Raw genomic sequence first — 23,841 nt, forward strand, 5'->3', positions numbered from 1 at the left:
CAGTATTCTTGCCTGGAGAATCCCCATGGACAGAGGAGCCTGGCAGACTGAAGTCCATAGGGTTGCAAAAAGTCGGACACGACTGAGTGGCCAAGCATACGCACACATACAGAAGAGATAATTGCGTCTAATTGAAAAGTGACTTTTATTTTTAATATTTAGGGGTGTTCCTTTCATCTTCACTCTTCATTATTGGTAATTTCACTAAATTATTGGTAAAAATTTTAGAATTAATCAACTTTGGGAAAACACGTATCTTTCATCTATGAGTTAAAAGATTTCAAGATGTTTCAAGTTAGTTGTGTTTGTGTGGTGCATACACACTCAACAACTTAACAGTAAATATTCTGTAAATTGATAAAGCTCATTAACCATTTTATTATCATTTTTATGTTGGTCTCTGTGTGTGTGTCAGCATGGTGGGTAGCAGGAATATCACGCCACATGCCTACTGACACAGAAACAATTGCAAACCACAGAAATAAACCCAACTGAAAAATCCTAATTCAGTGTCACTTCATTGTCAGTTCATCTTAGGTTCCAAGAGTTCCCACAGCCACTCTCGTATCACCCAACTCAAGCAGAAATGTGACAGAAGTCCTATCAGAGCAGGGAAGTACTCCTAACTGACTGTGGTTCAAATACCCTACTTTTGCAAGTTTTGCAAAAATAAGTGACCATATGACTGTTACCAGGGCCTTTGCCAGAGTCCTGGGAGAGACCTATGTAAGCACGCAGCCTTCTTGCACAAGCTTATTAGCTAGCTCTGTGATGCGTTCATGTATGAAGATTTACTTGTCTTAGACTGGGCCTGCCTCCCTGGTAGTTCAGTTGGTTAAGAATCTGCCTGCAGTACAGGAGACTCAGGTTTGATTCCTGGGTTGGGAAGATTCCCTGGAGAAGGAATTGCAACCCACTCCAGTATTTTTGCCTGGAGAATCTCATGGACAGAGGACCCTGACAGGGTCGCAAGAGTCGGATATGACTTAGCGACTAAACCACCACCACCATCATTTCCCTGGATGGTAGAGTGCAAGCCTTCCCATTGCTAATTACCAAATGTTGAGGAATGACTGGGACGTCAAGCCAACTCTGTTGTCTAGTGTTTCTCTAACCTGGAGATCTTGCCAGTGTTGAGTTCCATTTCTTCACATTCTCACCTTTGTGCAGTAGATGAAAAAGAGATGAAAGTTTAAGTAATTTGTCTCTAAGAGAGAAATAGCTTTGATCTGGACTTTGCTGTCCATAGTAGAAAGGGCTTCCCATGGATTCTCCAGGGCCATTGTCCACAGAAATACTTTGAATTGTGTCAGAGCAACACATCAGTGCCATTTTGGCAGCCCACTCTCTTGGAGTTTTACAGAAATACAGGGCTGGCCAGTAAGAATGATCAGCTCGTCTGGCTGCCCCCTTGAACTAGGACCTGGCTTGAGGCTTCTGGAAAGCCTAATGGGTATGAGTCCTGTTGTTCTTTGGCACATCCAATGGGTACCATACGTGGGCAAGAAGGTTGGAGAGGACCCTGAAGGGGAGAAACCAGGACTTGAGCTGAGGTGTATGCAGGTCCAAGTCAAGGCATGGAGTATCCTCCCTGAGTGATGCTGCTGGCCCTGGCCCATCCTGAGTTCTGGACTAAGACTGAGAAATTTTTGAGGAAGGCACTCCAAAGCACAGGGGTCTCTGAGATGCTTTTGCGTGGGCCAAAGGGCAGCACTCGTAGGGTAGAGTACTGGCAAGATTCCTTGATTTTCCTTTTCTTTGTTTAATATAATGACTGTGAAACATCCAAAGATAGAACTTGCTGGAAAAGGCAAGTTTTTCCTGAAATTGTTCATTGTCATTTTAATTAGTTTTATTTAGATAATTTTCTTAAAGAGTGTGGTGATTGAACTTTAAGAAGTATTAAGTATGTTTTATCTTGAGTGATGAAATACATTAAGGTTTTGACTCCTGGTCACTTGCCCTCTGTATTTCAAGCTTACCTCCTTGGTGGGACCTTCTCACTCATCTTCTCCATATGCTTCTAATCTATCATCCTCATTCCAGTGATCCTTTGTGGTCATTCCTGGATATCATTTGTTGAAGATTTGAAAGATCAATAACTAGGTTGTACAATGTCCTGTCTTTGTTTAGGAAATGAGGATGATGTTGACCAGTAGAAACCCACAGTCTAGGAGGACACTCAGACCCTCTTTAACTAGTTTTCCCCTCTCTTGCTTGTGAACTTTCCCTTTCATTGTGTTTGTCTTGCTCCCTACCAACCTAGTGCTTGTTCTTCCATATGATCTTTACATAGCTTATGTAGGAATAGTTCTTGAAGGCACTTAGTTTAGAGAATGTAAAGTTGAAGGAAGATATGTGAGCCTCAACCATCTGAAAGGCCATCACATGGAAGAGAGGAATTACTTATTCTTTGTGACCTCCCCAACTAGCTAAATTGAGTCCCTGTATGGGAATTCAATCTCTGGGGGAATAAAAACTCTCTCTTATGGTTGTTAGAGACAGTTTAAACTTCCTTGTGGTGATCCTCTGGCAGATATGTTAGGGACTGGATTCAGATGTTGGTTGGATTTGGAGTTCAATTGACAAACTGAAGTATGAGAAAATTGGGATAACACCCCCACAATTAGGTAGCATCCTCACAGAGTAAGGGCAGCCCTTTTATTTCATTTGACCTTCTTTTCCTGGAAATGGTACCCTGACTCTTCGATTCTTACAAGTGGCATCTACCATCATGTATTTAGCCCCTGTATGCTCTACCGTCATTTCCTGATAAGGGCCCCATTCTGTCCGCTGATTTAATATTAGCTAACTCTTTTCACTGGTAGGCTCCTGGTAGTCATGGCCTCTATTCATGGCCTACATCTGTTCTGTTTGTCTTTTCTTCTTAGCTTTGTACTCCTTTTCACCCAATGTAATGTCTTCTTGCCACCAGTGAGGCCACTGAGAAATGCTTAGCTCCACAACAGGCTCTCAGATCATAGAGGAGGCCAATCCCAGTTTGCATCCATGCTATTTCCATGTTTTAATGATGGACTACCCCCAAAGGAGAAACAATATATTTCTGATGAGACCTTTGGAAGTAATTTCTTGCTTTCATTAAAAGTTGAGCCATGTCACCAGTGGGAGTGAAAAACTAACCATGTCAGACACCCACAGCAAGTTGATTTCAACCCCTACCCATGTCATGTCCTGGGAGCAGACGGGGTTCACCAGCTGCTAGGCTGTGCCTGTCAGTTATGGTCTGTGCCTGCCAGTGATGTCTATGTACCTTGCTAAGTCTTCTGTCTTTCTGGATCAAGATCCTTAACCTTTGTCACATCACTGACTTGGAGTATCTGCTTGATCACCTGGCAGAAGTTACACCAGCTCTGGAGTACCTCAGCCTCCTGGGGAATGTGGCATGTCCCAATGAGCTCGTCAGCCTGGAAAAGGATGAGGAAGACTACAAGAGATATAGGTGAGTACCTAGGGGTTTGAGCATGGTATGAAAAGAGAAAAATGACATTTTTGGAGAGATAATATTATCCTCTGGGGTGCATAATAGATGTCTGGTAAGCATCAGTGGTCCCTTCATGCTATATTAAACTTTACTCTATTAGGTACCCTATAGTCAGAGTCTCCCTTCATTGAGGGTAACAAGAGCCAAGAAACATGAAAAGATGTTGAGTGATCTAGCCCAGGGGTTAACTAACTTGTCTGTAAAAGGCTGGATATTAAATATTGTATGCTTTGAAAGTCATATGACCTCTGTTGCAACTGTCTAACTCTTCTATTATAGTGCATAAGTAGTAATGAACAATTTGTAAATGAATGGGTAATGCCGTGTTCCAATAAAACTTTATTTACAAAAACATGCAGCAGGCCAAATTAGATCCATGGACTGTATTTTGCTGGCCCCTGCTCTGTGTTGTAAGATCTTCCTGTCTGCTTCAGTGTCACATCTTGGAGAAAGAGGCCTTCCCATGAAAGTTTAGGAAGCTTATATACAGTCTCAAGAGAAAGTTCCATAAGACTCATGACTGGTCTTTGATGGACTCCAAAGTGAAAATGCTATTCTTTCTTTTCTCTACTTCTAAACTATCACCTTTGAAATACCTAATCTAAGATCCTCTTTAGGGAGTCTTTTTTGATCTTACCCATTTTACTAAACTCATTTTATTTTCGTTCTTCATTTTAAATTTTGCATGCACTCATTCTTGATTATTGTTTTCTAAATGTTTTGAATGATGTTTTCATACATATAGCTTTATTTTCAGTTATAATATAAGCTCTCACTAGCACCCCACCTGAATCAATGTACGAGGAGGGAGGGAAGAAGAAAGGTAGGAAGGAAAAAACTATAAGGCAGGGAGGGCTCAGTTCAGTTCAGTTCAGTCACTCAGTCATGTCTGACTCTTTGCAACCCCATGGACTGCAGCACGCCAGGCTTCCCTGTCCATCACCAACTCCCAGAGCTTACTCAAACTCATGTCCATTGTGTCGGTGATGCCATCCAACCATCTCATCCTCTGTCATCCCCTTCTCCTCCCACCTTCAATCTTTCCCAGCATCAGGGTCTTTTCTAATGAGTCAATTCTTCGCATCAGGTGACCCAAGTATTGAAGTTTCAGCTTCAACATCAGTCCTTCCAATAAACACTCAGGACTGATTTCTTTAGGATGGACTGGTTTGATCTCCTTACAGTTCAAGGGACTCTCAAGAGTCTTCTCCAACACCACAGTTCAAAAGCATCAATTCTTCGGCACTCAGCTTTCTTTATAGTTCAACTCTCACAGTCATACATGACCACTGGAAAAACCATAGCCTTAACTACATGAAGCTTTGTTGGCAAAGTAATGTCTCTGCTTTTTAATATGTTGTCTAGGTTGGTCATAGCTTTCCTTCCAAGGTTCAGGTGTCTTTTAATTTCATGGCTACAGTCACAATCTGCAGTGATTTTGGAGCCCAAGTAAATAAAGTCTTACTCTTTACATAGTTTCCCTATCTATTTGCCATGAAGTGATGGGACCAGATGCATGATCTTAGTTTTATGAATGTTGAGCTTTAAGACAACTTGTTCACTCTTCTTTTTCACTTTCATCAAGAGACTCTTTAGTTCCTCTTCACTTTCTGCCATAAGGGTGGTGTCATCTGCATATCTGAGGTTACGGATATTTCTCCCCCAGCAATCTTGATTCCAGCTTGTGCTTCATCCAGTCCAGCATTCCACATGATGTACTGTGCATATAAGTTAAATAAACAGGGTGACAATATACAGCCTTGACGTACTCCTTTCCCAATTTGAAACCAGTCTTTTGTTTAATGTACAGTTTTAACTGTTAACCTCTTGACCTGCATGCAGATTTCTTGGGAGGCAGATCAGGTGGTCTGGTATTCCCATCTCTTGAAGAATTTTCCAGTTTGTTGTGATCCATACCGTCAAAGGCTTTGGCGTGGTCATGCAGAAATAGATGTTTTTCTGAAACTCTCTTGCTTTTTTGATGATCCACCCTCTGTTGGCAATTTGATCTCTGATTCCTCTGCCTTTTCTAAATCTAGCTTGAATATCTGGAAGTTCACGGTTCACGTATTATTGAAGCCTGGCTTGGAGAATTTGGAGCATTACTTTACTAGCGAGTGAGATGAGTACAATTGTGTAGTAGTTTGAGCATTCTTTGGCATTGCCCTTCTTTGAGATTGGAATGAAAATTGACCTTTTCCAGTCCTGTGGCCACTGCTGAGTTTTCCAAATTTGCTGGCATATTGAGTGCAGCACTTTCATAGCATCATCTTTTAGGATTTGAAATAGTTCAACTGGAATTCCATCACCTCCACTAGCTTTGTTCGTAGTGATGCTTCCTAAGGCCCACTTGACTTTGCATTCCAGGATGTCTGGCTCTAGGTGAGTGATCACACCATCATGGTTATCTAGGTCATGAAGATCTTTTTTGTATAGTTCTTCTGTGTATTCTTGCCACTTCTGTCCTTTATTGTGCCCATCTTTGCATGAAATGTTCCCTTGGTATCTCTAATTTCCTTGAAGAGATCTCCAGTCTTTCCCATTCTATTGTTTTCCTCTATGTCTTTGCACTGATCGCTGAGGAAGGCTTTCTTATCTCTCCTTGCTGTTCTTTGGAACTCTGCATTCACATGGATATATTTTACCTTTTCTCCTTTGCCTTTAGCTTCTCTTCTTTTCTCAGCTATTTATACGACCGCCTCAGACAATTATTTTGCCTTTTTTTATTTGTTTTTCTTGGGGATGGTCTTGATCACTGCCTCTTATACAATGTCATGAACGTCCTTCCATAGTTCTTCAGGAACTCTTATCAGATCTAATCCCTTGACTCTGTTTCTCACTTCCACTGTATAAACATAAGGGATTTGATTTAGGTCATACCTGAATGGTCTAGTGGTTTTCCCTATTTTCTTCAATTTAAGTCTGAATTTGGCAATAAGGAGTTCATGCTCTGAGCCACAGTGAACTCCCAGTCTTGTTTTTGCTGACTGTATAGAGCTTCTCCATCTTTGGCTGCAAAGAATATAATCAATATAATCAATCTAATTTTGGTATTGACTATCTGTTTAGTAGGAAGGACTACTAGAAAGTAAGTTTTGGAAGATTGGAGAGAGAGAGGATAATAGTTTGAGAGGAACTGGTCCTGTTGGGGTTCAGATTTTTAAATCTGTGGTGATGAAGGAGTGTAGTTAAGGACATGCATTTTGTATAAAGGCAAAGCTGTAAGAAATAGTGAAATCTCTTGAAAATTATATATTTAAAAAGAAACATACATGTTAGTAAGGGTACAGAAGAAATTCAGATGTACTTTATGGGAAGAACTTTGAAGTAATCTTAAGACGATTTTTAATCCATCTTAGAGTGAAGTTCTATCCCTATGTTAAAAGAACTGTAATAAATCAATTTTTCTCATGAAGACTTTTATTTGGGATGTGATAGTGTTGATCTGAACGTGATTTCTCTTAGGAGAAATATGGTTATTATCCAGCAAGTGAATAATTAAAATTTATAAATCAATCTTCTAAGTTAATCACTTAGAACTTAATTTTCTTCTTTAACAGTTACTCTCATCAACTTTGGCACCTTTAACAGGTGATTTCATGTATGAAGAGGTTGTTTTAAAACATTTTATCTTCTGGCAGCAACTTATTATAAAATATATCTTAGAAGGGTCAGGTGGTGGAAGAAAGTTCTTTCAGGTATCACGTTTAGTAAACCAAGCATTGTTTGGGAAATTCTTATTTGTTTTCTGAGTTTTTTCTTCAAATTTCTCGTTTCAATTCTTCAGAATCACCTAATAAATTGTATATGTGTACATATACATGCATATGTGTGTATGTGTGTACATGCACACATTCACACACAGGTTCATTCATTTACCCATTCATGAAGTTGTATGTGAATTGAACTGTAGGCACTTTTTTCTAGAATGAGAGCAACAGACTGAAGACCCTGATGCTGGGAAAGATTGAGGGCAGGAGGAGAAGGGGACAACAGAGGATGAGATGGTTGGGTGGCATCACTGACTCAATGGACATGGGTTTGGATAAACTCCGGAAGCTGGTGATGGACAGGGAGGCCTGGTGTGCTGCGGTTCATGGGGTTGCAAAGGGTTGGACATGACTGAGCGACTGAATGAACTGAACAGACTGAGGAAAATCTCCCACTCTGCTTTATTCAGTCTCAAAGAAAGGTTTATAAGGGTGTAAAAGAAAAAGAAAAGCTAATACTATTTTTTACTGTTGTTATTGTAGCTAGTCTCATTGGAAAAAATAGTCAGACTTGTGGTATAAGGAGCAGATCAAAAGATCTGATATAGAGTTTAGTTTTGCTGGTGGGACTTTTAAAATGGGGAGGGCAATTTCGATCAGTGACCCTTAACCAAGTCTATACTTGTGTTTCATCCAAGGCGTTTTGATTCATTTAATGCCAAATGCAACAAAATAGGCAATAGGTGACATTGATGCTTAATTAAGAACTACTGGACTAAAGAGTATTTAAAGTCTTTGTTGGCTCTGCTGTTCTGCAACACCATCCTCCCAGGCAGTGACATATCCTCTTTTACCACTCACACCATTTTATATGTTCCTTCTTACACATTTCTCTTACTACTTCATACATGTCAACATCCAGAGAATGATTTCCTGAAAGTCAGGACTGCATCTTCTTGCCCTTTGAAGCCTTATCAATACCAAAAGTAGTGCTGGTTATGGAATAGGGGCTTGGTATCTGTCTAGAGTAGGTAGCCTGAAATCACCCTTCCCTCTGATGAACTGAATACTTGTAGAGAAATGTGGGGCTCTTTGGGTACCTTGGGTGCCGGCTGCATATTTGGAACTAGATCCACTTGGATATCAACAAAGGCAGTTAAAAAGCAAGGATCTATCCTTCAGAATCCACCCAAGTGTTGGTTGTTTGGTCATGATTCTTTAGGAAAGATTGGATTCTAGGAGAGTGATCCTTCTCCTGGGCATGCCTGGATACCCTTCAATCATAGCCTCCTCACTTCTCATCTGTTACCCCAGAAGCTGTTGGGGGCTGGGGTTGGGAAGGCTGTGTGTTACTGAACATATGTCAAGATTGCCATGAGGAGCTAGATTCTAGGGGCCACATGCAGCTGGAATCACATCTGGTCAGAATTACTAGAAAATCCACAACACTGGCAAGATGCTCACCCTCTGAGACAAATGAGAACTGAGAATCAGTGGAAGGAGGATTCAGTGTGGGCCCACTCAGTGACATACTGACTGCATGAGCAGACTTATAGGCCTATTCTATGGAAATTCTAATTTTTTAATTCATTTTACTTATTTTTAAGTTCTGGTTTAACAAGCATCATCACCCTTGCATTTGGATGAGGTGAATGGGTGGATGAGGCATTTCTGTTCTGTGGTCTGTAAAAAGCCCTCCTTTATTCATCCTGGAGCTTGTGCATTATTTGTCCCTGAGAAATTTTAGAGTTTCACAACAAGACTTCTGAATGCCAAGTTCCTGTGGCATTTGAGTTTCCACAAAGCAATGTAGCCACCTTTTGTTTCCTTTTGGTAAAATATTTTCCTGGCCCTTCATCCACAAAGCGGGAGGTCGGCCTTCCTTCAAGCTGTTACCGAGAGCCTAATAGTAGGGCCTCTATGCAAATTTATGAGACATTTTCACTATAAAATTGCTGAAAAAATGAATGATATTTCTACAGTTTACTGTTTTTCACTTTAAGTACATTTTCTGACAATATGTCTTCTATTAATCATTTAAGCAGTAGTAGGAAACTTAAAAGAGTCTATTCAGAAGCAAGAACCCATGGTTCATTTAGTGCTGTCTAAAAAAAATTCTTATTGATTGGCATCCTCTGTGGTTATGTGATGTAATATTTATAATATGTCACCCAGCCATACATCAAAACAAGTATGTCTCTTGTTTCATTTCCATGAGAGATGTTGATTTCAGAGAGGTCAGCCCAGTTTTAGGTCACGTTGTGGCCAACCACTGGACCAGAAATGGGAAGTGACCAGATTTATGGAGCTATTGGAAATGACCCCAGAGCTGCTTCAGTTTCTGTGGATTCTTTCCTCCCCTCCCCCCACATCACCCCTTTTCCTTCCTCACTTACCCCCCGTGTGCCCAGCTGGATTTTCTTGGCACACATCCACACAGTAAAATGGCCTCATTAAATCTGTATGTGAGCATGAACATACTACCAGGTTGTTTAGCAGTGCCCTGGTCCTGCTGGGACAGGAGCAAAGCCGAGCCTGGGGCTTCTCTATGCCGTTCGTCATAGCTCATGGCCGAAATATGCCCACTGCCGTGTTATTATAGGCGCTGAAACCTGCTCCTGCTCTGCTGTGTGCACGCATCGGGCTGCTTTTTGGAGTGAGTGTTGAATGGAGGTTCATGTTGAGTGGAGGTGCTGGACCTGAAGGTGCCACAGCCTTCAGGATTGGGGCAGGAAGAGAGTGAGGCAGCCAAGTGAGCTGGGGGACCACCGTCATCCTGAGGATCCCCTTGGGGCCTCCCATGGACTTGAATACTTGCCAGACAATGAATCATGTGTGGGGGTCTATTTCTCGTCTTCCTTTGTCAGTCTTTTTTCTTGTTAAGGGAAGAGGATGGAGTTCAGGTCAAGGTACACGAGTGCTAGACCTCATGCATCAAACAAGGCCATTGGTCTCTTGGGCTCTGAGCACTACTTCACTAAATCCTTTCTTGTCTCCTGCCATTCCAATCTCTGGTGGGTCTCTCCTTCCTCCCTCCTCCTCAGTAGGCACCTCTGTATTCCTTACAACTTGAAATTATTTAAAACATGACGCCCTTTCTTTGTTCCCTCCCAGGGAGCAGCCCTGTGCCTGCCCAGTGTCTGTCACACTCAGCCAAGGGGCAGGAGGGAGGGACCGGCCATCCGCTGCTGGCCGTCCTGGGCTGCCACCATTTCCCAGCCGTGGAGGAGCCGTAAAACTTGTGGCTTACATAACCCAGTGAGCATTCTCCAGCTAATCTGCAATCTGGGCTTTGAAGATCACAGGAAAGCAAAGGTCACGACCTAGAGATCAAAGTGACAGAAACCCACAGAGTAATTGCTGGTTCCCCTCTGTAGAGGGCCTTGGTCTGTCCTGTGGGTGTATTATTTGCACTGAGACTTCAAACGTGCTGCCGGTGAACTGTGAGGGAAATCAGCTGGCCTTGGCTGGTTGTCAGGCGTTCATTAATGCTGTAGGTGAGCTCACCTCGGCTCATTAGAGGGAGAGCGTTGTCATCTCTTCACTCACAGTGTTTGTTCATTACTCTGTGGCCCTTATTGACTTTTCCTCACCATCCTCCCTTACCTGAAGGTGTGAGGGGGTAGTGAGATAAGAAAATTGGAGCAATACGAAAGAGAGGAGACTATGGATGTATTTATTGTAGACTAACTTGAAGGCACATAGAAATCAAGCAAGCAAACTAAAGCTTAAGAGGCTGGGACAGCATTAGCCCACTCCCTTCATGGCACAGATGGAGAAACTGAAGCTCAGGAAGGTGGCAGAGACTGAGCCAAGATCACACAGAAAGCTAAGCCCAGAGTCTGGGCTCTTTCCTCTACCCTGCGAGTCCACACGCTTTTTGTTGGGAAGACCTCCCTCTTGTTTCCCCCCCAACACATACACTTGAAAGCTTTGGTCTCTTCAGTAAGCTTCATTTAAGCCACTGCTGACTTTTAAATATTAGTCAGAAACATTTAGCTGTTGATCAGCGTTTTTGATCAGCATGAGGTAAGCAGTGTTACCAAATGGGGTTGATGCCATCCAGAGCAAAGAAGCTTGATGTTCTATTGGCGTGTTCACGCTTTTCTGTTAAGCTTTGTGAAAGGACGAGGACAGTTCATGGATCACCTATTGTTGCCTTCAGGGGCCCCCAGTGGGAGGTGACCCCCAGCTTGTCTCCCCATTTCCCATGCATGAGAGCAAGAAGGCAGCAAGAGGCAATAGAAGGAAGCTGTAAAGGGAAGGAGGTGGGAAAAGTCCCTGTGACTCCACATGCAGTTCCCTTGGGATCTGGAAATGTGGTGTTTCTTGGGTCGAGTCTCAGAAGAAGAAGCATGGCAGCCAGCCCCAGGAGCAGATGTAGGAGATGTGTCTCGGTGTGCCTGTGGTTGTACAGAGGGCCTGGGGAGCAGCCAGATCCCTCAGGGGAGCAGATGTGGGCAGGAGACAGCATCCTCCCTTCCCTTTGAAGTCTAGATGAAAAATGCCAGAGCTTTTGGTAGAGAAAACTGACTTGGGAGCAAAAAACAAACAAACCAAAAAAGCCTTTCTGCTGTTGTCTTTGTCCCCCTACCAGTTGTAAGCATCTCTTTAGAGGATTTCTTTCAGGAAATGGCACTTCCTCTATGAAAAGAGAGAGAACCTGAAAAGCTGTGTGCGGGTCTCACTTTTCGAGAATCTGTGTGCAGAGACAGGTGGTTCTTTGAACACCTTCCCAGGGTCCCTGGTCTCCTCTGGGTAACCTCACCCTCCATGTCACAGCCAGGAGGGCCTCTTACTTCATACCACACCCCTCCCAGCCCTAAGACTTTCTCCAAACCACCTTGGGAAGGTCAGGAAAATTGGCATTGCCCTCTGGAGCTGGGGATGTGAGCCTTAAAACTTAGACGGATCTCTTTTCATTAAGCAGTGCCCTGGCTTAACAAGCAGTTTTATAAATCTGAAGCTGTCTCCGGGTGCCACAGGATTTATGGACGGGGGTTTCTGCCATAAAGTGGTTTATGATGGCTGCCTTCTGTGTTATTAGTAGCTGTCTCTTCCTTCAACCATTGCTGTTTGATAATAGCTTTAAAACACCCAGAATTACTTACCTGCAAGCCCCATTCCCGATAGCCCCTGTTGACAGTCTGAATAAGTTTACTGCCCTTTTGTTGTACTTTACCTTCAAAACAAACTGATTGAACCATCAATAGCTCGTGGAAGCTGACAGAGGCATGTCATCTGGACTAGCCCTGGTGATTGCAGGTTATCTGGGGGAGTTAACCTTCCCGCATTGTTAACTGAAATGTTTTATGTACTATGCAACTTTAGGATACGGCTGTGATAACCCTGGTAACTAAGTAATACATCACAGTAAAGAGATTTTGGTGCAACAAATAACCCTGGATTAAATTTACAAGGGTTGAATTGATATTGTAAAAGCCTTCATTCTGTGGCTTCGGGAATCCTCTCTTGTATTTTTATGGCAAACTTGTATTATACTCAGGATTGAAGCTGCAGCTTTTGACACCCTGACATGACCTAGAACAAAGGGAAATAGATCTCCCAAGACCAGAATGGGACAGGCAAGCTCACTGACTAAGCATTGGCAGAGCTGGTTTAGAACTGGTTCCAAACCACCAAGGGGCAAGAAAAAAGGTCTGGTGGATATGGCTTCTGTCTGGGCACTGGGGGCCATAGACATCAGGGGCAGGACAGACCATTAGCTGAACTGGGAAGGATACACTTGGCCTCCTTATCAACTTCATAATTCCAAAACTATTAATTCTTGTGGTGTTTTTGTACTTGGACAGTGATTTGCAGCAGGCCTAGCAGCATATCAGCCTTACCTGGGAACTTATTAGGATGTAAATTTGAAACTCCATTCCAGATACAGTGAATGAGAAACTCTTGGGAGGGACCCTGTGATTTGTGTTTCAACAAGGCCTCTGGAGGATCCTGTCACCTCCTCAAGTTTGGGACCCACTGGGCTAGAATGTAAGTTCGTTGAAAGTCGGGACCTCGTCTGTTTTGCACATCACCTATTCTTAGCACCCAGCTCAGTTCCTGGCAGGTGGTGGTTTCTAAGTATTTGTTGGGGGATGGGTGTGTAAATAAGTGAAAGAAGACCTCTCCTAAGGGACACACTCTGAGCCCTGAGCTGAGTCTCATGCTGAACTGTTTGGAACGAGCCTTCCTAGTCTCTCAGACATCTTTAGGCATCAACCACCTGGAAATCCAGGCTGACCAGCTGGGTGAGAGTCAGGTCACCCCTAGTTTCAGGGTAGCTGGCAGCCTGTTTCATGGATGTTTCTTTGGTGTTGAAAGAAGAGTGCTCTGAAAACAGTAGCTCTTTGTCATCTAAAATTTTTTAACTAGCTTAAAAGCTAGCGCTTCTCTCTCTCTCCTTTGATTTCAGGGCTGTGATCCAAAGTGGGGCGAAATGACAACATGCTGTCTGTTGTCACCATGGTTCCTGCCAGCCCTGTGAAGACATCTTTCATTCCATCATTAAACATTGGCTGATTTTCTAATACTGACTTTTCTTCACCTGAATATTCATCTTTTCCCACCCTACACTTAGTGGGTGTCTTTACTCCTTTGAGCGTCACTCCTGACATATTGTTTCTGTCTGTACGTGTCTTTATTTGAAAGAATCTGTTGTCATCAAGACTTTGCTGCTACAAGCAGAAGATGGAAGTTTTCTCTGACACTGACTGAGGCCAGTGGGAGTTCTTCTGGAGGATAGAAAGGTATTAGGGCCTTTGTAGAACTTGTCTAATTTCGAGTAAGCTTAGGTGGCATTCGGAGAGGGAAAGAAGAGGCTTAGGGAGAAGTAAGAAAGAAGATAATGAGTAGCTTGAGGCCAGGGAGAGAGCAGAAAGTAGGTAGTCAAATTTCTAGGACCTCAGATGTTGGTGTGGAAGTTTCTGAGCAGGAAAAGGACACCACAAAAGAATTTAGAGTATTTTTTACTTTAAGTCATAGGAAGGCTGTGACTAGAAACCTCTGAGCTATTTGGCATTTGAGTGATCAGCTGAGTCTCACCTGGACAAGCATATGTGAGGCCCTTTGATGATGTGAGACCATCCTATGAACTGGGGGTGCTGGCCACGGGGACCTAAGGCTCCACTGAGGAGGGAGGCCTACTCACACCTCAAGTAACATTTGCACTGAGAAAAAAGCTTAGTGTTTGGGAACTGCTTTAGGGCTTGTTTCTTTGAAGCTTTCTTAAGATTTCCTATTCTTCTTTCTTTGTGTTTGAAAAGCTACTTTGTACATAACTTCAAACTTGGCACTTAGCTATGCCAATTTCTAATTCCTGTCTTTGAACCCATCTTCCCCTTTATATTAGAGCCCTTTAAATTGCCAGCATCGGTTGGATCATAGAAAAAGCAGAAAATTCCAGAAAAATATCTACTTTTGCTTCATTGACTACGCTAAAGCCTTTGACTGTGTGGATCACAACAAACTGTGGAAAATTCTTCAAGAAATGGGAATACCAGACCACCTTACCTGCTCCTGAAAAATCTGTATGCAGGTCAAGAGGCAACAGTTAGAACTGGACATGGAGCAACAGACTGGTTCCAAATAGGAAAAGGAGTACGTCAAGGCTGTATATTGTCACCTTGCTTATTTAACTTATATGCAGAGTACATCATGTGAAATGCTGGGCTGGATGAAGCACAAGCTGGAATCAAGACTGCCGGGGGAGAAATATTAGTAACCTCAGATATGCAGATGATACCACACTTATGGCAGAAAATGAAGAGGAACTAGAGTCTCTTGATGAAAGTGAAAGAGGAGAATGAAAAGGCTGGCTTAAAGCTCAACATTTAGAAAACTAAGATCATGGCATCTGGTCCCATCACTTCATGGCAAATAGGGAAACAATGTAAACAGTGAGAGACTTTATTTGGGGGGTCTCCAAAATCACTGCAGATGCTGGCTGCAGCCATGAAATTAAAAGACACTTACTCCTTGGAAGAAAAGCTATGACCAATGTAGACAGCATATTAAAAAGCAGAGACCTCACTTTGCTGACCAAGGTCTGTCTAGTCAAAGCTATGGTTTTTCCAGTAATAATGTATGGATGTGAGAGCTGGACCATAAAGAAAGCTGAGCACTGAAGAAGTGATGCTTTTGAACTGTGCTGTTGGAGCAGACTGTTGAGAGTCCCTTGGACTGCAAGGAGATCCAACCAATCCATCCTAAAGGAAATAAGTCCTAAATATTCATTGGAAGGACGGATGCTGAAGCTGAAGCTCCAATACTTTGGCCACCTGATACAAAGAACTGGCTCATTTGAAAAGACTCTGATGCTGGGAAAGATTGAGGGCAGGAAGAGAAGGGGCCAGCAGAGAATGAGATGGTTGGATGGCATCACTGACTTGATGGACATGAGTTTGAGTAAGCTTCAGGAGTTGTAATGGACAGGGAAGCCTGACGTGCTGCCCCCCATGGGGTTGCAAAAAGTTGGACACAATTGAGTGACTGAACTGAACTGAAAGAGCAGGAACCATGTTGTAATCACCTCTGTATACTTAGGCCTGGCATGAAGTAGGTGCTTCAGAAACATTTGTGCAACTGAAATGAACTGGTATTTTACAGTGTCCATTCTAATGCTTCTTTCCAAAATGGTTTGAGAGTGAGAAAGAAAAATTGGTCCCTGTCTTCAAGAAGCTTATAGTTTTGGTGAAGATATTAACTGAAGGACAATTAGAAAATAATATGGGGGGGGGGGCTAAAAATACCTCCTTGGAGTATTGAGAAGGGAGAAAGCAATGTGGGCTGGGGATGCAGGAGAAAACTTCTTGAGGGTTGGGATTTGGAAAGATGAATGAATACTGAGTAAGCTGAATACAGGAAGAAAAAGTCAGATTCCCATGGAGATGATGTGACTTACTGCTCTTGACATTGGATATCCACCTTTTCTTCCTAAGTAGGAAAGGGTCTAAACAAATGCTCCTTTGATTGAAGGAGTGTGAGGGCGTGGTGGAAAGCATATGGGTCGGTGACTGTCCCTAAGGAAGAAGAGCTACAGGCAGGTGTCTATACTTTTTGTATCATTTTTTATATGCTTACATACCTATCTTCTGACCAGGTGAGTCTTCTTGTCAACTCCATACACCTGCTTAAAGATAGTTCATCACACAAGTAGTCAGTCATTCGGTTATCCTTAAAGATGGTAATGGATCCCAGAGACTCTTTCCAGGGAGACCATATGGCATATTTGGGCTGTTAATGTCCACTGGAAACCAACTCCCCTTGGTTTCTCCTTGATGGAGATAATCTTCATAGTGCCAGTGTAGAAGTAACTCAGTGATGATGAGAAAAAGTCCTCAGCATGTGTGTCTGATCCCTCAAGGAAGCAATTTCTCAGCTATGTATGTTCTTACTTACATCCCAGAATTGTCCAGGTTGTTGTTATTGTCCTGATGGAAAATTAAAGTCTCTTGTCTCAGCTTCAAAATGAAGATTTTTTTTTTTGTTCTCTCAGAGATGAGAATAATACAGATGACCCATAAGAATGACAGTAATATGAATGGTATGATCAGGTTGTAGGTTATTTTCTCTGAGAATTTCTTGTGTATCAAAGATTTTGGGTCCATTTTCCAGAATGGAAAAAGGTAAATACATGGAAAGGGTCTTATTGGTGAATCCAGGTGTGCATTTGTGAGTATACCTTTGAGTCAAGAACAACCATTAGTGTATGTTTTGAAAGTTTAGTTGCATATCTGTATAAAACAGAACTGTTTGGATTCCCCCGAAGAGTGATTATTCATTGTGAAAGAAGAGGGGAGAAGCAGCAGCCAAGGTCTAAACTTCTGAAGACTTAATGATATAGTTTCCTGAACATCAGATAAATTGCATGAAACTTTAAGTCCATCACCCCAGTCTCCCTGAGCTGTCTCTGACTGTTCTCTTCCAGATGCTTTGTTCTGCATAAGCTGCCCAATTTGAAGTTTCTGGATGCTCGGAAAGTAACCAAACAAGAACGAGAGGAAGCTTTGGTCAGAGGGGCATTCATGAAGGTGGTGAAGCCCAAGGTAAGCCCTCTACTCTCTTGTTCTTTGTGAGGATTTATGCCTCACCTGTTGGGTACTCTTCAAGGCTGGAGGAAGTCCTCCTGTGTGTTCAGAGTGCACCAGGATTTCATCCATGGATACACCGTTGGCCAAACAAGAAGTGGAATTTGGTATAAGCTGGGTATTCCTGGGACTCGTGGGGGCCATTGTTGGTATTATAAAGTGATTGGTAAGGTGATTTCAGACAGATGGCTCTTGTACCAATAAAGCAGCATCATACACAGCCTGTGGTGATGTTCCCAGCATCAGGGAGAATTTCGAAGCAAGGAGGATTTCAGGCCTACTTGAAAGTGTTTCATTTACAAGGTGAGACCTCTGCAGACTGTAGAGCTGAGGAGGGAGAAACAGGAGAGCCTCGGACATTACTGTTTCCCAGGTAGGTAGGGCTCCTCTAGTGCCTCAGCAGGGGCTCTTCTTTCTCGGGGCCAAGGGGTGCTTGGGGAGAGTGCTTGTCTCTTGTCCACAGGTGAGGGCTCAATAGCACTTGGAAATACTGTGAGCACGGAAGGCGATTTTTCTGACAGTGTGGTCTGAGACTGATGTGTGCGTCCTTCATTTGGCTCTCCAGAGCTCAGGCGAATGCTGTTTACTGACCTTTGTTTCACCAACTGAGTCTGCTTCGAGGCCAGGGGATTGAATGTGGTGTCATGTTAATGACAGCACTGATGAAGCAAGGGAGATTTGGCTTGGGGTCTTGGATTCACACACAAGATTATTAAGGACATGGGCTTGGGAGGAGCTAGGATCCTTCAGTGAAGCCTGAGGCTGGGGAATGGACTTCATGACTCCTTTGGAGGTCCATCATGTCCTGGAGCTCTGTGGAGCTGCAGTCACTTCCTGTGGGATCCTCGTTTGTGTGTTGAAATCTTTGGCGCAGAGATCCTTGAGGTCTCATTTGTCCTCACTGATGGACTTGGAGCGCTCTGCACGTGCATTGGAAATGATTAAGAGGGAAAGAGGAAAAAACAAACAGAACCAAAACAGAAAAATGAAACCTCTTCCATCAAGTCGCTCAGCTGGCAGCATACCTCAGGCCACTTTCTTTCCCTGAATCCATGAGGTGCAACTTATTTCCCGTTATGCTGAATAAAATTGCTAACAGTTGTGGAAATATATGATATGGAGAGTAGAATACTGGCAGATAAATGTATTGTTACCTGTTTCAGCATGTGGGAAATTAATTGAGTGATTCGTTTCATAGCTATTAAAGTGTTAACGGTTTTCCTTATGGAGACACTGATTTGATGTATTGCTCATGACTGCCTTTAGTTATTCCAGCTTTTGTGATTTTGTTCAAATGAAATAATTTATTTCTTGGCCTCCTTTTTTTTTTTTTTTGGTTAAAAGATTCTAGAGACAGCCAGTATCACCAAACCAAAATACAACAAATGGAGTGTTTATAATATCTTGGTTTCCCACACATCTTGCATTTCTCACCATTGTGTATGCATGCATTTTATGGAATAGATATTATTTCTCTTGTTTTCATTGTCTTTGACATGGAAGCTCTCTACTGTCACTGGAAATCTGGGAAGGTCATAAAGATAATAGCCATCATATTGGAATGGGGTATCAGTGGTGTCCACTACTGTTCTAAAGTTCTTTTGTGTCCAGGTATGTGCATCCTCACATAACCTTCGAATGTGGAAGGAAGGGAGCATTGACTTACTGCAAAGATGCGGTAACCTTGGCCTAGGGATGCTGTCTGGGCTGCCCAAGTCATGAGCTCATAATTGCTAAAACCCAAGCTTCACCCATGTGTCTATCTGCAGACCCCACATTCTTTCGTCTCTTATTCCTGGAGCACTGAGCTCACTATTCCCTCTGTGCATCTCTCTGTCCAAACAGATCCTCCAAGGAAGGCCTAAGTGAAGAAAACAGGCAAAAGCAGGACTGTTCTGCTGGAGTAGATATGGGGGAGAATTGAAGGCATCCCCTACCTTTGAAAGCAGGGACAGGCTCCTTAAAATCCAGCAGTGGCTGATTCTGAGTCATTAGGGCCATTGACAGAAATGCTCCTCAGAGCTCCCAGTCAGTTTCTGATCACTTACAGAATCAGCTCGTTTGTGTGATTGACTCTACTATCTTTACTAACTGTGTTAAGCTTTGAAATATCCATTAAATTATCAATATTTGGAGAAAGACAAAAATACTCTGACAAAGCATCAGGACTTTTGGTGGTTATCCTTTTGTAGAGTCCCATGATTTTCAAACTGGAACGGGGAGGACTGCAAAACTCTCTGGTCTGTGCTTTCATCTTATGGATGCAGGAACAGGGAGAGGATATAGTTCCCTAAGGCCCCAAAGTCCGTTGGAGGCAGAACTGGGCTGAGAACTCAGCCATCTGAGCTGCCCCATGTAGTGTTCTGTTTACCCCGTGACCCTTTAAGTGTGCTGGAGGATTTCTCTGTGTTGCCAGTTTCATATCTAGCTCTCATGCCTCTCGTGAATGGCAGACAATTCCCTTTTGTCTGTTTTTTGCAAAGAGATGCGCTTTTACTTTTCTTTCAGATAGAAAGGAGCCAAATGAGCTCCTTGCTGAATTAATAAATTGGTGTTAAGGCTGGTTCTCGCCTGCTCACAGTATGTACAGACATGTGTTTGTTCCTTGCAGGTGTGTATATATGCGCTCCATCTCTGTGTATATATACATATGTATGTTCTGGGAGGTATGTGTACACTCGGAGTCAGCTCCTAAGTGGAGAGCAATTTCCTGTTGGTGAATTGCCGACGCTGCGCTGAGCACGCTTGGTGAAGACCTATTTTTCATCACGGGCTCAGAATCTCAAGTTGGCTTCTGTCCTCTCTGAAGCAGTGGCAGTCTGTTTTGCTTATTCAGCAGAATGCGCTGATGGATGATCAAAGGGGCTGTGATTTGGGGAGCTGTTTTCATTTTATTCCTGACATAAAGTATTTGGGAGAATGGCAAATGCCTCTCCAATCACAGCCCTTGCCTTGGAGGTAGGGAATGGGCAGTCTGGGTGTTCTCGGCTGATGCAAATGCAGACTCATCCAGCAACTCATAAACCCCCTAAGTCACAAAGGCTTGATACAATACCTGGCAGGCCCGGGCGCTTGAAGTGTGAGTTGGCTTTCAGTGTCTCGCACAATGACACGTTTCTCCTTCATGGCTGCCTTCTGGCTTTTGTTGTTTAAAAGCTGCCTTCTGTCTGAGTTCTGATTGTTCTACAAAAAGATGCTGTCATTCTTTAGGAATTGATAGTTAATGTTGCAGTAGCTCTTCTAGTCTTGCTTTCTGTGTGTAGGGGTAGTGAATGGTCCTACAACAGCTAGGCTTTGCTCATTTCCTGAAATTTTAAAGAAAATATGTACTCTGAAAAATATTGGCCATTAGATCATGGCATTGTCAATGCAGAGAGTACCCAAGTTGGACATACAGGAGGTGATAGCCCCCCAAGAACAGCTTCTATAATGACCAGACTCTGACTTGCCCCACCACTGCCTGCTCCAAGAAATGTAGATCAAAGCAGTGTGGAGGCCTGTCCAGGAGGGCATGCATGGTAGGCATGCCAGCCCTATGCATCAGAGAGACAGTGCAAGAATCGACAGTCAGAATTGCTTAATTATTTCTTGGCATTGTAATTATTCATCCGTGTTCTGGCAAAGAGCACAGTTGTCAATTTTTTTGACATAATTATTTAAAACTGAGCCCTCTTGTTTACATGGACATATAGGAAGTTGGCTACCAATGGTTACTCTTCAGAATCTTTATAGAAACAATAGCAACAACCAGGGCAGCTGGACTGAGAACTTTAGCCTCTGTTAGAAAGTGTTTTTACATGTGTGTTTTTGCTTGTAGTCATGACCATTCTCTTATAGGCAAGATAGGGTCATAGGTTTATTTGAGTTTTGGTGTGTCCTTTAAAATATGTCATCCATGTCTTTATGTAGGCTTCCTATGGTGTATAGTTTGTGTATTTGTATACTTTTGCATAGATGTGTTTATTGGTGTGTGTGTGGGGGGTACTTTTCTTGGGGTTGGGGGGATGCTGTGAGAATGTGTGTGTGTGTGTATGTTTGTGTGTGTGTGTGTGTGTGAGGGAGAGAGAGAGAAAGGGGAAGAGATGAAAGGAGGGCGAGGGAGATGTGTAAAGGAATAAATGTGTAGCTTTGGAAATCTTTTCTATTCTTGTCCTTAAACTGAAATTTGAAAGCTCTTTGGGTTCAAGGACCACCTCCTTTCCTGATTATAGTACACAGTCCTGCTCTTGACACGGAGTTGGGCCCAAACTTTCTTGGGTACCTTTGGCTTCTTCCATCTGTGTCTGGTTTTGAATTTCCATGAAGAAACGAAGCATATTAGGAGTAGAAGCATCTGGAAGCCCACTCTTTGTTGGGACGAGGCAGCTGCTCACCTCCTGGGGTGTCAGGTCTATGAGGACAAGGATTTGCTTCTGTATCTCTGGAGCCTGGTGTATCACAGAGGCTCAACCAATACCATCAAAACAATAAACTGTGAACAGGGCATGTTGGAAAATCCATCATGGAAGGTGGTTCATTTTTTTATTGCCTCAATATGGTCCTCTGCAAAAGCAGGAAAAGGACACTTATCTCAAGAAAATATAATAACTTAAATCCATATGCTGGCAAAAAAGAGGGATTCTGGTTTGCACATCTATTTTTCCAAAGGATTTTACCCTGGGGCTATTTTTGATGGCAGAATCTATGGCCACTGTGATCCCTGGGATCATGTCTTCTCCATGGAGCTTAACTCCTAGGATGGGGGCAGAGGTGCAATCTGAGCTCTCTATCACTGCTTATGTGTTCTCTGAGTCCTTCTCTTAGAACCCACCTGCCCATGTTAGAGCTTTTAGGGGAAAAGAGGTAGCTTTTCCCAGAAAGCATGTTGGCGTACTCCACAAGTCTATGAGCTATTAAAATGAGATTTTTCTCAGCCTCGATGCTCTTGTGCTTTTTGTCTGTGCTCCTTTTTAAAAGAGCACGGCCTCATGGCTTGTTTGGTTTACTTATTGGTTTCCATGCCTAGCCTAGTTCCTCACTAAGTGCTACCTTGTTCTAGAGCACAGTGTGTTTGTCTTTCATATATTCTCTGAGCCCATGCAACCAATTGTGAACATGTGAAAGGTTATCCGAAACTCCCTCTAGATGGGTTGCAGTTACTAACGCTTGTTCTGTACTCAATATTTTTAAAGATATGTATTTTTCATAAAGCCAGGGATATGCCTATAAATAAATTTTATAAACTATATGAACACGCAGTTAAGTAGACAATAAGCCCATGTATGTTGAAAGTTCTCTACTGTGCCAAACATCATAAAATGAAAAACGTCAGTTGATTTTTCTAGATATTTCTAACTACCTGAATGTGTTAGTGTTCTATGGTTCATTTCTGTTTTCACACAGATGTTTCTTATCTGGAGACATAGTCAGATTCTATTTCCAGTAACTTTATAATTGATCTTGAAAGGAGGAAAATTTTCAATTAATTTCTTTTTTGGAAGATGTTTGGGCGGTGTGTCTAGAAGCAACTTCAGAAGCCAAAGATTTTCAGTTTATTTGTTTTTATTCCTTTTTTCTGATTTCAGTTTGCATGTTCATTTGATGGGGGATCACTTAAAGTTTTCTTTTTTTTTTTTTTTCATTTTTAGCACCATGGCATCCTGTGTCTCAAATAAATGCTTTCAGAGTATTGCTTTTTAGAAACAAGGTTGGTAGCTTTCTATGGCTTTTTTTTTTTGGATAACAACTCTCTGAAATCAGGGGTAGACTCTCACAGTGAAGTTGTGTCTCCAGCACCCTAGCAAAGCCCTGTAGCTAGAGGACTGAAATCCACAGTAAAAGTGTAGGTGGTGGTCACACCCTCTCAGAGCCATGTCCAGATGTCCCTGCGGCCTGGCCAGCCAGGTGCTTCGCACATAGTAGGCATCATTCTCCATTAAGTCCATTGCCTGGTGAGATATCATTGTATGTCTGTTAGAGTCATTGGCTTTCGTTGTACCCTGATGGCCCACCTCCACATTCTTCCCCTCTGTGGCCTCCAACATGCTGACTTTTGTCCAAAGATATTTGGACACACATATGCCTAGAGGATCTTGGAAGTAAGTTGCAGTTTTGGGGGGAATAAGTGTTGCTAGCATGCAGCCTCTGGATCCTACCCATTTTAGAGAAGTGGGGTAGTTTTCTTCACTTGTCTAAAATTGTTCTTCTGTCTTTGCCCTCGCCATAGCTTCCCCTCGAAGAGAGGGGTATACTTCTCCATTGACTTTGGACTTGGGCAGGTGGCATTTAGGCCAATGGGATGTGTATGGAAGTGACAGCATACAAACTCTAAGCCAAGCCTCATGAGGTACCATGTGTTTCCACTCACTCCTCTTGCTTACTTGCCAGTTGCTGTGGAAATCACATGAGACACACATTGAGCAGACACACATTGAACCTGAAGCAGAACTGCTTCAGCCATCTACAGACATCTGCACGAGAAAGACACGCTGGTCATAAGCCACTGGGACTATGAGGACCAGTGCTATTGCAGAAACCTGACTAATAGTTAGGCCATCTG

At 42.8% G+C, this 23,841-nt stretch overlaps 1 protein-coding gene across 1 annotated transcript in view; it reads left to right on the forward strand.

The window, feature by feature from the left end:
• The window catches only part of LRMDA (leucine rich melanocyte differentiation associated), a 1,142,706-nt gene that overhangs the window by 617,697 nt on the left and 501,168 nt on the right, over positions 1–23,841 (forward strand). The window contains exons 5-6 of the mRNA XM_065922685.1: positions 3,321–3,460; positions 17,144–17,261. Coding sequence (XP_065778757.1) covers positions 3,321–3,460; positions 17,144–17,261 — 258 coding nt within the window. The remainder of the gene's footprint in view (positions 1–3,320; positions 3,461–17,143; positions 17,262–23,841) is intronic.

Source organism: Muntiacus reevesi, chromosome 2 (assembly GCF_963930625.1).
Source record: "Muntiacus reevesi chromosome 2, mMunRee1.1, whole genome shotgun sequence".
NCBI classification, from domain to species: Eukaryota; Metazoa; Chordata; class Mammalia; order Artiodactyla; family Cervidae; genus Muntiacus; species Muntiacus reevesi.